The 12,592-nt window shown below is 48.4% G+C and overlaps 1 protein-coding gene across 2 annotated transcripts in view; it reads right to left on the bottom strand.

The window, feature by feature from the left end:
* PDZRN3 (PDZ domain containing ring finger 3) overlaps positions 1–12,592 on the bottom strand; it is a 204,976-nt gene that overhangs the window by 183,842 nt on the left and 8,542 nt on the right. For both annotated transcript variants that reach the window (XM_081276149.1, XM_081276150.1), the window contains exon 2: positions 4,143–4,229. In XM_081276149.1, the coding sequence (XP_081132275.1) occupies positions 4,143–4,229 (87 nt within the window). The remainder of the gene's footprint in view (positions 1–4,142; positions 4,230–12,592) is intronic.

Here is a 12,592-nt window from a genome sequence, read left to right on the forward strand (position 1 = left end):
TAACACATTTTAAGTCAGAGCTATTTATCAAGTTGAACTAACAGGACTGGGGATCTGTTTTGCTGGCCTGGGTAAAAGAAAGATGAATGGGACTTCTCTCACCCCAGGTACTGGACATAGAACACCTGCCCAAGGCTTGTGCGAGGGGTCGGATCCCCCAGGCTGCTGTCACTGTGTGGGGCTGAGAGAGTCTAGGACTAGCACCCTGGCAGGAGTGCTTGGGACACCTCTGTGTCTGAACTGCCCCCTGCTTCCGTTCCCAGCCACACGTGTGCATCATGGCTCATCTCGGCTCCTTACTAGGCACCCAACGGCCTGCCAGATTCTCCAGGCACCAGCGTGGAATACATTTAGAGTTCAGTATGCTGTTTCTGTGAATCAGGACAAGCTCTTAAAACCACCACAGCAAACTCTCCCCTGGAGGATAGACACGGAGTTCTTGCATAAGTGGAGTACATAAGTGGAGAACATTCAGGCAATCTATGAAATCAGGACTGGCTTATCCTTATGTCACCTTTTTACAGGAAAAAGAAAAGAATGTGAAATATGCCCTTTGTTAGGCACAAAGAAGAAAAGTATTCTTGGTGAAAAGGGGCTTGTCACTGGACCAGGCTCAGAAACCAGCCACCCTGCTGGGTGACATCAGTAAGCCCATAAGGTTTCTCAATAGCAGCTAAGCCTGGACACGTCTGACCTCTGCGACCTGCGGACACCGCTCTGATGTGGGTAGAACCGAGGCAGAAAATGGTCCTCCTCATTTGGGCTCTTTTAGCTGCAAAAGACTTACACATCTAACAAGTGAAGTGACTCAGTTTATTGACATTGTCTCTTAAAACTGGTAACGATGGACGCACAAAGGAAGGAGGACAAAGGGTGGCAAAGGTGATTTTGGAAGAGTCGACTGCGGTCACTGCTGGGTGGCCTGCAAGCTTTCTGTAACCTGAAGAATGTGGATCCAAGACCCCTGTCTGGATTCCTGGGGCCACCTGGTTGGACACAGGGACCCAGTGTGCTTCCTGGCCTCCCAAAGCTCGGGAGGGCTGATCCCTGGCTGCAAGGACTAGACCAGATTGCACAAGGACATGCAGCCTGGAGTTTAGCCAATTGTAAAGAGTCAAAAGAAGGATATGCCAAGTTGCATGATTCTACGGTTTTTTTTTCTTCTTTTTTTGGGGGGAGGGGAATTGAGCTCAGGGGCACTCGACCACTGAGTCACATCCCCAGACCTATTTCCTGTTTTATTTAGAGACAGGGTCTCACCGAGTTGCTTAGGGCCTGACTTTTGCTGAGGCTGGCTTTGAACTCTTGATCCTCCTGCCTCAGCCTCCCGAGCTGTTGGGATGACACCGTACCTGGTACTCTGCAGTTTCTTAAGAGTACCACAGAGATAAGAGGGGAACACAGAACCTGTCTGCACGTCCCTGGGGCTTGGCAAGGGGAAGGCCCTCTGCTCCTGCTCACCTTCCTACCTCTAACGCACCCTCAGTACTAACGCTGTGTCTATGACAGCTAATGTTCATCATTTTAATGAGCACATCACTTCCAACTAAACTGCCATTTTTTAATAATAAAACCTTTTTTGTCTTTTGAAACTATGGCTTTGGCCAAAAGCTAAGTCTATTTAAGCATAAATCTCTTCATGTCACCCCCTGGATTGCGACTGCGGTTTGGACGGTTTGGACACCCGCTGCCTTAGCCAATTCAAGCCCCAGACCACGGGACTTACCAGGCCTTTGGGGATCAGGCCAGTTTGTGGGAAGCCATTTCTGACACGTGATTGGGTGGCTCCCGTTAAGGGCCTGAGGCGCTCTGGCTGTGTTGGAACTTTCCCGGCCCTTTCCTGATGAGAGAGCCCATCGTGTGGGGGTGTGCCTGACCACTGACCCCGGAGACCCAATCACTGACCCTGACCTTGGAGTGCAGCCCCCCCTCAACCTTCATTGGATGGAATTCTCCCCTGAATCTCTTGTTCCCCAATAAAAGGCTACTCCCAGGCGTGTTCACTCTCTCTCTCCTGCTAGCCCTGAGTAATCCTTGCTGCCCTGCTGGGCGGTTAGAGGAGGGAACCAGAGAGGGGAGCCTTCTCGGACCTGGCAATATAAATAAGGTAACTGAGTCTGTGTGTTTTATTTCGATCTCATCTAGCTAACTTTATGCCTAGAACCTCATTAATGAAACCATTGCGCAGGCCGCGTGGTGGACCAGTTTCCTTCTCCAGGCCTCTTTCTGACGCTTCCCTGCCTCACCCACTCCCCCCAACTCCCTAACTCGCAGTACTCTCCCTGCTCTGGACCTCACGTGAAGTGCCAAGCCCCCACAGCAAGGCCGTTCGCCATTTTCAAGTTCAGTGGTCTTCAAAAATGGGTAGGTGAGCCACTCGTGGAGGCACACCTCTGCAAGCCCAGGGGCTCAGGAGGCTGGGAAGGAGAATCACGAGTTCAAAGCCGGCCTCAGCAATTTAGTGAGGCCCTAAGCAACTCAGTGAGACCCTGTCCCTAAATAAAAAAATGAAAAGGGATGGGGATGTGGCTTCAGAGTCACATTTGATCTTGCTGTTTAGAATCCTCCCTTGTGCCTGCAATCCGTAGAGGAACCTAACACACTGGTTCAATAGTATAGATACATTTTCTAGCTAACTCAATATAATTGATTTATTTTATAGTTCACAGGGCTCAACTGTACCAAAGAATATGGTCCTCTGAGCCAGTGAACTCCTACGCATCCTTCAAAACTCAGCTGCAATGGATCCTCCCCAGGACACCTCCTCCTCTGGGGATAAGTGGCCCCAGGTTTGCCTAGTTAGTTCCAGCACAGATCCTACAGCAAGGACAGGGGAGTCTTCTTCTGCCCCCCGAGGATTTGAGACCCCATCTAGATGAAAGTTCCATGAGAGCAGGGGACTGCTCCCCATGGCCACATGGCTGGCATCTTCTCATCCTTTAGGTCTCTGCTCACGATCTTTCCTAACCTAGCTGATGGTGCCCACTGCTTCCAGAAAGCTACCGCACGCCACCCTCCCAGCCCTCCTTACCGTTCTCTGGAAAGACTGACTGCACTGACCTGCTTCTTTCCTGGTACAAACTCCATGCCCACAGGGACCCCGGCTCCCTGGTGTTGCTGGACCTCCAGTCCTAGCACACAACCTGTGCTCAATATTTGTTTCTTGCTATTTCCTTGTTATTGAACAAGCAAACGATCTTTTTTTTTTTTCTAATGGGCAGTGGTACCAGGGATTGAACTCAGGGGCACTCGACCCCTGAGCCCCATCCCCAGTCCCGTTTTGTATTTTACTTAGAGACAGGGTCTCATTGAAGTGCTTAGCACCTCACAGTTGCTGAGGCTGGCTTTGAACTCATGGTCCTCCTGCCTCAGCTTCCCAAGCTGCTGGGATTACAGGTGTGCACCACCACGCCTGGCCAACAAACTTCATTTTTCTTTTCCTTTCTTTCAATTAATTCGAGTTGACAAATGAGCAAACGGGCACAGAAGAGCAAGAGATGGTTCACTGTCAAGCCAATCCCCCTCAACAGTCGATACCCTGAAACACATCCCTTGCTGCTCCCTGGGGGCCCTCTCTGCAGCCATTTTCCTGCAGGTTAAAGTGACAGAGGTGACTTTGGCCTTTTTTTTTGGGGGGGGGGGGGTGCTAGGGTTTGAACCCAGGGCCTTGTGCATGCGAGGCAAGCACTCTACCGACTGAGCTATAGCCCCAGCCCCTGGCCTCTTCTTTCTAGGGCAGAAGCTGAGGATGAATAGGCAGAACAGATCAAGGGAGGCGAAGACCCATAGGTGGGGACCATCCCTGACTTAGGAGGAACAGACAGAGTGGCAGCCCCCATCCAGCTTGGTGACAGGGGGTGGCTGGGTTATTCAGTTCCATCTGCACCCCCTGGCACACCTTCATCCAGCTCAACCAAAATGCACCCCAAATGAGAAACAAAGAATGAGCTGCCATCTTGCAGAAGTCTAGAGCAAAAGAAAAAACCCTGTGTGAAGACGGTGACATACAGTGAACTCTAATCACGGAGAGCAGAGAGAAGTGACCAGGGCTTCCAATCCTTACCCCACCATACACACATCCCTCAAACCCCTCTCCTCCAGCTACCCCAGGGAAGGGAAAACACATTTAGTAATTAACATACCACACAGGGCCGGCCACCGATGATATTGAATCCCAGGGAGCCTGAGTCCCGGTGCAAGACAAGAGTTAGACTTCTGGTTTCTTCACCCTACAGGGGACAAAGGAGTCCATGTGGTTATTTACAAACAGGAAACTGAAGATAGGGATTTTCTTTAGAAGTGGACTTGGGACAGCCAGAGCTAATCATTTAAGAAATCCTTTATCTCTTAGGAAGTTTAACCAATGAAATTCCTGAAACCCAACCTCAAATTCTTGCCCTGTCTTTTGAAGATTCCAACCATGTCCAGATACCTCCTGGCCCTGGAATGACCACATAAAAATGCCCAGCGAACATCTCCTAACAAGACTGCCCTGCTGTCTGCAATGCCCCCTTCTATTGACCTGCCCACTGGACACTGGTCATCTAGATGGTGACTCTGTTCCTTGGCCCTTCTCAATGGTGGCATTCATGTTGAGACCTGAAAGGTTCAAGCGGCAGCCCCCTGCAGAAGTTGGAGCGCATGCGTGGCCCATCAATGGTCATCTCTGTTGGAGATCTGGGGGGGCAGGGATGGCGCAGAAAAAGTCAGATGCAGACACAGAGGGAAAACAGAAAATCCTGAATCTTATGGAAAAGGGGGAGGAGACATTTTCACAAAGTCATTCCTGTCTAATAGGTCTGCAATAAAGAGCTTTTTAACACAAAACAGTCTGCTGAAGACTGGGCAGCACGATACCCTTTAAATCAAACTAGCAGAGGTTGACTTGGCACAAGCTCCAACAGTCAAAAAAGCAGCAGAGAAATAAAAGCAGAGTGGGGCTAGGGCTCAGTGGCAGAGAGCTTGCCTAGCACTTGTGAGGCACTAGGTTCGATCCTCAGCACCACATAAAAAATAAATCAATAAAACAAAATTTTTTTTTAAAGCAGAGTGAACCTTTTGTACCACCTGTTGCTCTACAGCCTTTGAGAGCTGCAGGGAACCTGTGAAATATCTCCAGCTACATGGAGGAGACCTTGAGAGAACTGAATACCAGCTGCCTTTGCTTCACTAATGTTTTCTGATTAAGCAAGGTATTAAACACTTATCAAAATGAAGCCAGATTTAAAGTTAGGTAGTCAGTGTAGTTAGGTAAATCGGGTCTAATATCGAGTGAGATCTAAAATGGAGGCCATGCTGAGAATGAATTCCCAGAAAAGTTGAGCAACTCTTGAAATGTTAATGAAGTCCCAAGAAAAGCCCAAGGCCCAAAGTCCATCCCAAATAAATGTTAATGAACAGCCCCAGCAGATTTGAAGATAGCCCATCCCAAAGAAGTGTTAATGAAGTCCTTCCTGCCCAGATTATTCTTTGGCTCACCTGTGTCCCAACCCTTCGGGCCTTCCCATCTACATTCCATCACCAAAAACTATAAAATGGAGAGACAACCGGATTTCCACCTCTTGGGTCCCCTTCTTCCTCCAGGACAAGTCTTTTCTGCTGTCCTTTAATAAACTTCTATTTTCCACTCTAAACTTGCCTTGGCGTGCTTCTCCGGTATTATACTTCAATATATAATATTGAAGGAAGGACTCGTCACCGGTCCACAGCGGTAACAAAATATGAAGTTTTTTGTCATAAACTGGTTAAAAATAACTGAAACTTACAACAAAAGATTTTATTTGGATACTTACTGCTTCCTAATGAAGCTTTTCTCTTCCACCTTTTTTGGGACAACATGGGCAACTTTGAATCGCATGGGACAACTATGGGAGTCCCCCACAATAGCAGGCAAAGGAACCTGGTGTCTCCCCCTGCAGTGCCCCAGGGGTTTTCTGAAGAAGGGGTCATGTATTGCCTTAGGCCTCAACATGCAACCAAGTTTCCACGTGTTGCAAAAGAACCCTCCTCCTCTCCACAAGATTATTAAAGCAGGGGAGGGTGTCGTAATCCCAGTGACTCGGGAGGGAAGCAGAGGCAGGAGGATAGCAAGTTCAAAGCCAGTCTCAGCAACTTAGTGAGGGTCTGGAAGGAAGGAAGGAAGGAAGGAAGGAAGGAAGGAAGGAAGGAAAGGGGGGACAGCAGGCTGGGGATATGGTTCAGTAGTAAAGTACCTTTAGGATCAATCCCTATAACTCCCTCTGAAATTATAATACATTATTATTATTACTTACTATAGTTCTTAGTAATCACAGGTCATCATGTCCTTATGACTAGTTCATACACAGAAGAATAAAACCTGTTTAAAAATTTCATGTGAAGCCGGGTGCATGATGCACGCCTGTAATCCCAGTAACTCAGGAGGTTGAGGCAGGAGGATCAGGATTTCGAAGCCAGCCTCAGCAAAAGTGAGGTGCTAAGCAACTCAGCAAGACCCTGACTCTAAATAAAATACAAAATAGGGCTGTGGTTGAGTGCCTCGAGTTCAATTGCCAGTACCCTTCCCAAAAAAATTTCACAAGAGTCTTACCATTAATTACAAAAACCCTCTAAAATAAAAAATGACCATTTATCCATTTATCATTGAAAAACGACGACAACAGCAAAAATCCCTTTCTGGTCTAAGAACTGGGTGTTCCATAAGAAGAACATAACATTCATTTTGGAAGGATGGCTTCCTTGACATAGTTAAGAGAATTTTGATATAAAAGAGAAGTTAGTCTCCATCAAGCCATGGTCACTAACGAAAACCAGCTGAATCTTCTTAGTAAGAGCATATTTCATTGCATTTGAAAGAAACCCAACCAACAGCAGTAGCATCCACAGTCCCTCGCTACGCCAGCCACGCCAGCCATCTCTGGAACTCATCTGAGCAGATACAAAGGCAACAACTTTCGCTGCTCTAACAGAGCAGGACTCCAGCGTCCACCTAACGCTTCTGAGATGTAAACATGACCCCCAAGTCCAAGCTGTTTTTCTGCCTTGGACACAAAAAACTCTTCCCGAGTCCATTTCTTGCTTGTCCTCTTAGAGGAGAGGAGTAGTCAGAAACAACCGGGAACTCAAGCAAGTTATCTCATATCTGACATGCCTGGGTTTCAAAACTAATCAATGATAGATACTGCAGCTCCCCACTAATCCAAGGCAGATGGCTTTAGTCTGACAACCTCAAAGGAGGTACAAAGAAGACCTCCCAATCAGATGACAACGCAGATTAGTTTAAAATCTACTGTGTGATAACCACTTGAAAGCAAGCATGCTGGGGGCCCGGGGAAGGATTATTGTATTAAACCGTGTTGCCCCTGGTAACAGCTGACATTGATTGGCAACCGGCATGTGCCAGAAACTCTAATGAACACCTAAATGCTTTACTACATTTCCTCATGGGCCCTGTCTTAGAGAGTGACAGTGTTACCATCCTCATGTCACAAAGAGGAAGACAAAGTCTGGGGAGGATGTTGTCCCATATTATGGAACCAGTTAGGTGTCAAGCTGACACTTAACAATCGAGACTTCCCTCACTCCTCTGCATGACCCAGTTTTAGGGTGGAAGGCAGACTCCATGTAGGTCAACATCACCTTATGTCCTCCCCCAGATGGTTCAGCTGTGGAGGCTGCAAAATAGGAACTCATGTATAGGAGGGCTACCACAAGAGACCTGGGGTGGAACAAAACTACAAGCCATTTTTGTGAAATGCTTTATCTGCAATAGATGCGATCCGAGGTGCCCAAGACACCTGAACCTGGCCCTTGCCTCAGGGACCTCTAGAGGAACACATGGACAAAGGCCAAAATGCATTCTTCAAACAGCTGCATGCAAATCATCCAGTTGACGGACAGTGGCTTGCGAGGTGCAGTTTCTGGGAAGAAAGAAGGGTCCTCTTATTTTCTACAAGCACCTTGAACTCCTGTGCTGTCCAGGAGGTTTAGAGAAGCTGGGTTTAGGTTGCAGCTTCTATTTCAGGAGTAACAGTAGCAAATCAACATGCAGGAGATTCACATGGAAGACCCACTGAAAGCTCAGTTGGGCTGATGCTCTTCATCTCTCCATCTGATTACCAGATCTATTCTATTCTCACCTCACAACCTTGATTCTGGTTTCTCCTTTCTAGTCCCCCTCCCAATAACAATCCTAACGATGTTTAATTGTCAGAAGAATTATTAATAGATGTTATAAGCACTAAATCTCACACAACACATTCACATGCTAACATACATATTTGATTAACCATGTAACCTGTTTCTGGGCTCCAAGTGCTTCAGCATACAGTACATTAATATTAAAAATGACCCCTGGGTCAATTCTACCAACTGAAGAGATGCATAAATGGGGTGAGGGCCAAGGGGGTCCAGGTGCTGCCCTTCCTGCTGTCCCTACTGTGTTGATACTGGTGTCCTTCATTTAAAGGAAAACTGACCCAATGTTGGTATGTTTGGATACTTGATCATAACCCATCTTTGCAATTTTCTCCGTGACCCAACACAATAAAACAAAGAGGAGTAAGAGCCCTCCTTCAGGGGGGCAACAGATAAAGCAACCCAGCTGCCTTTTGAGACAGGCATCATATCAACTCGCCATGCCTGGAGAAACTAAGGCTCAGGAGGCTCACAGACTCAGTCTCACATAGTGGCAAAGTAGGAGGTCCAGGATTGGAATCCAGGTCCACACTGTCTGCACAATGATGGTAAATGTCTACATCCTGTCTTATCAGCCTCCAAAGACTGATCCTGGCAGGAAGGATTAGCCAGTAGAACAGCTGTGTAATTAGGAGTTCACACATGCATATTGGATCATACAACAATAGGTGCAAAGATGAAGAGTCTCTGATAGTCCCAGGAGCACCCTGAGGGTACGATGCCCCAGGGGAAACAGCATAATGGTTAAGATTGTGGACCACAGTTTCTTCATCTGTAGAATGCATATGGATAGAGAATCAGACAGCTTAAAATTCCTAAGTACATAAATGCTCCATATTCGGAATGAGAGCAAGTCCTCAGAACACAATCAAGGCGCAGGGTTGGGCTCATCTCAGCCCCCAGGCCACATGCTCTTCACCCTTCTGCGAAATCCAAGCAATGGACATTGGCTGATCCTAAATGAGCTCAATCTGTCTAACACAAGCCTGGGAGATCTGAGGCCTGAAGAGAAGAGAAGACACACTCTTCTGTGTTCTTCTTACATCTCTCTTTGGCCTTCCACCCCAGGATCCAGCTAGAGTCGAGCCTGGAGGACAGTTTTTATTCTGGAGGTGGAGAAGACACAATGAAAATACCAACCAGGGAGCAGCTCAGCCTGGACCTGCAGGTGTTGCTCACCAAGTGGGCTGCAGGCAGCACAGGGTCAGCTGGACAGACCACATGCCAAGGCCGGCAAGCATGTGGGCCTCGGAGCCCAGGATGGCTGACAGATGATGGCACGACAGGTCAGAGAAACAAAGTTCACGAAACTGTGGGCTGGGCACATGGTGCATGCCTGTAATCCCAGCAGCTCCAGAGGCTGAGGCAGGAGGATTACAACTTCAAAGCCAGCCTCAGCAACTTAATGAGGTCCTAGGCAACTCAGTGAGGCCCTGTCTCTAAATAAAATATTAAAAAGGACTGGGGATGTGGCTCAGTGGTTAAGTGTCCCTGGGTTCAATCTCCAGTACAAAAAAATGAAAAACTGTGGACTTGTATCTGACCAGCGGAGGCAGAGGACAGTCAGTGAGTTTGGGAGCACAGGGTCCTGGGCACTGCCTGACACTCCAAATTCTACCAGATCAGCATGTCTGGATGGGCTGGGAAGAAAACAGGCAAAGAACAGAGAAGAAACAGCAGCACCAAGGAGAAGTGAGGGGCCACCTCCTCGGTAGCTTTGCACAGAGCTGCCCCTGCTCCCTGGGGCAGGCCCCACTTCCCTAACAGCTAGCACCCAGAAGATGGGGAGCTCCCACCCAGGAGCCAGGGGTGAGGGTGCCAGGAGGAAGGGAAGTCCTATCCTGGTGTCCAGGGACATCACTATCTCCTTGCACCTGGGAGGAAGTCCAAAAGCCCCTTGGCACCCCAGATTCCACCCCAGAACCCAATTTGAGAGGGCAGCTGGGCCCTAGGGGAAGGCAGGTCTCCTCAGGTGTGTCTTAGGGATCTAGGATTGACACAGGACACCACAGTTTAGGTGTGAGGCAACCCCCTGAGCTCATGTGTGAGACCATGCAAGAAGGCTTAGAGGGTTGAGAACCTTAAGTAATCAGTGCCTTAATCCCTCAGAGGGGTTGACTGGGAGGTAGCCTTAAGCAAGGGAGTGCGGGGCTGGGGGAGGTGGGTCTCGGGGGTGTGCCTGTGGGGTTCATGTTCTGTCATTGTTGCATGAAGCTCTCCCTCATCCTCCTGGTACTATGCCCCTGCTGCCTTCCTCCACCACATCCTTCCTCCCCTATGTTCTGCCTCATCCCAGGCCCCCAGGAACGAAGCTGGCCATCTATGTACTGAGACTCCTGAGACCATGAGTCCCCAAATCAACTTCTCCTCTAAATTTGTTCTTGTCAAGTCTGCCATAGGAGTGAAAAAGCTGACCAAAACAAAGAGCAAGACTTTGGAAAAGGAGCTATATCAAGACCTAACTGTGACATAAAGTCCCAAATCACCTAGGCCAGCAAGTCACAAGCAGAGATAAAAAGCTCACATCTTAGGACCTGCAGCCAACGATGCTTAAAATAAGCTTTGCGATCCTATTCCAACAGGCAATGCCTAGATGGATGGTAAAGTTACCTAAAACATAACCTGGCCAGCTTTTGACTTAGGGTCTGATGGTTTCAGAATCTGGGGGGGTCGGGGAGAGACATCACAACGAAAAGTCAAAGACCGACTGTTCAGTCATTCGCTGCAATCAACACACACCAGGGCCATTCCCCACAAGACTGCACGGCCCGCGTCATCGGTGGCATCTAAATCTGTATAAATACACTTTCCAGTGTTTGCCCTGTGACAAAGTCACTGGAGGAGGCAGCTCTCCGAATGCACGTAAGTTGTTAAGTGACACGACTGTTCTCAAATGGTCACAAAAACGCCTCATGATGGTCACGAAGACGCCTTTTCTTTTGAAGCATCTGAGAATGTGAACTGTCTTCCACCGGCAAAGCCCCTTTTCTTTCAGTGTCACTCTGTCACCTCCTCCAGACAATCCGGCCTCAGCAATCTGGGTGCATGCCATCTCCGAATCAGTGTGGTGGCTCATGGAGTCCATCCAGGCCACTGTCACTGTGGACTTTTCCTGAAATCCCTTCTTGCACAGTGACGGGTGTTTCCTGGCCATTGCTGCAGACTCACAGCGCAGAGCGGGCTCGGCTGGAAAGCTGCCCAGTGGGTTCAGAGGAAAACCTCCCGGTGACCGGTGACCGCTGGCCTGTGTCTGGGGTGACAGGGTTCCTCTCAGCCCCAGATTATGCAAAGCTCCCTGAGAGGCACACAGCTTTGCCTCTTGACTGGTGACAAGAAAGGGCTGCATATTTAGCAGCAGCCTCCAGTCAAAATTGTGCAGAGGCGGGGCTGAGGGGCCAGGAGGGAAAGTGGGCTGCCCAGGGGTCTGCACTGAGGAGCTGGGTGTCTCCCCTGCCACACACGCTTCTGTTCCCTTCATAATGCAAACTGTGTAATTTTGAATGAAGTAGAGCAAAGTCCTCCCTGTAATTCAATCTCCAGGCCTAAAGCATGCCTTTTGGAAGGAGAATCAAGAGGAAGCAGCTCATGCCTGAGGCTGAACTTGGAAGGGAGGAGACGGTCAAGGGGAGGCTTAGCAGGCTGTATCCCTCACCCAAACTGGCTGCCACCAGACAAAGGGCACAGGGAAGCGGGTACAGGAGCAAGCAAACAAAAATAGCTTAGCCAGAGTCACAATATCTGCAAGATCATGTAAGAATATGAACAAGCCAAACAAGAGAGTTTTGGAAAATAATGTAAGAGAAATAAATAAAAATTGCCCAATGCTTTCCAAGAGAAAAACAAAACAGAGAAACCCCTAAAGGTGTGATTTTCTATTTCTAGTACCTTGCACATTTTTGTCATCGATGCATCTGCTTTCTGGGTGGATATTCACCAAAACTACGCAAAACATGGACTCCACCAGCAACATTACCTCCACAGGCCTTGTTAAAGTGCTGCAGGACCTTAACATGCCCACTGGATGGACTAAGGGAGGTGCTATGGTATGAATATCTGTATTCCCTGAAATTCACATGTTGAGATCCTACCCCCAAGGCAGCAAGCGGTATTCACAGATGGAGCCCTTGAGCTGTGATCAGAAATTAGTGTCCTTTATAAAAAGGGGCCCTGGAGAGACCCCTGACCCTTCCCCTTTGAGGAAAGATACCACCTGTGAACAAGAAGCTCCTCACCCAACAATGAATCTGCCTGCACCTTGACCTTGGGCTTCCCAGCCTCCAGAACTCTGAGACATAAATTTCTGTTGCTTATAAGTGGACCAGTTTGGGGGTATTTTAGTTACAGCAGTCCCAACAGACAGGGTGATGGGAGTTGTTGAAATTCAAATATTCAATTACCCAACCTGATTTTCTTCCCC

The sequence above is a fragment of the Spermophilus citellus genome (assembly GCF_964194105.1).
Source record: "Spermophilus citellus genome assembly, chromosome: 19".
NCBI lineage: Eukaryota > Metazoa > Chordata > Mammalia > Rodentia > Sciuridae > Spermophilus > Spermophilus citellus.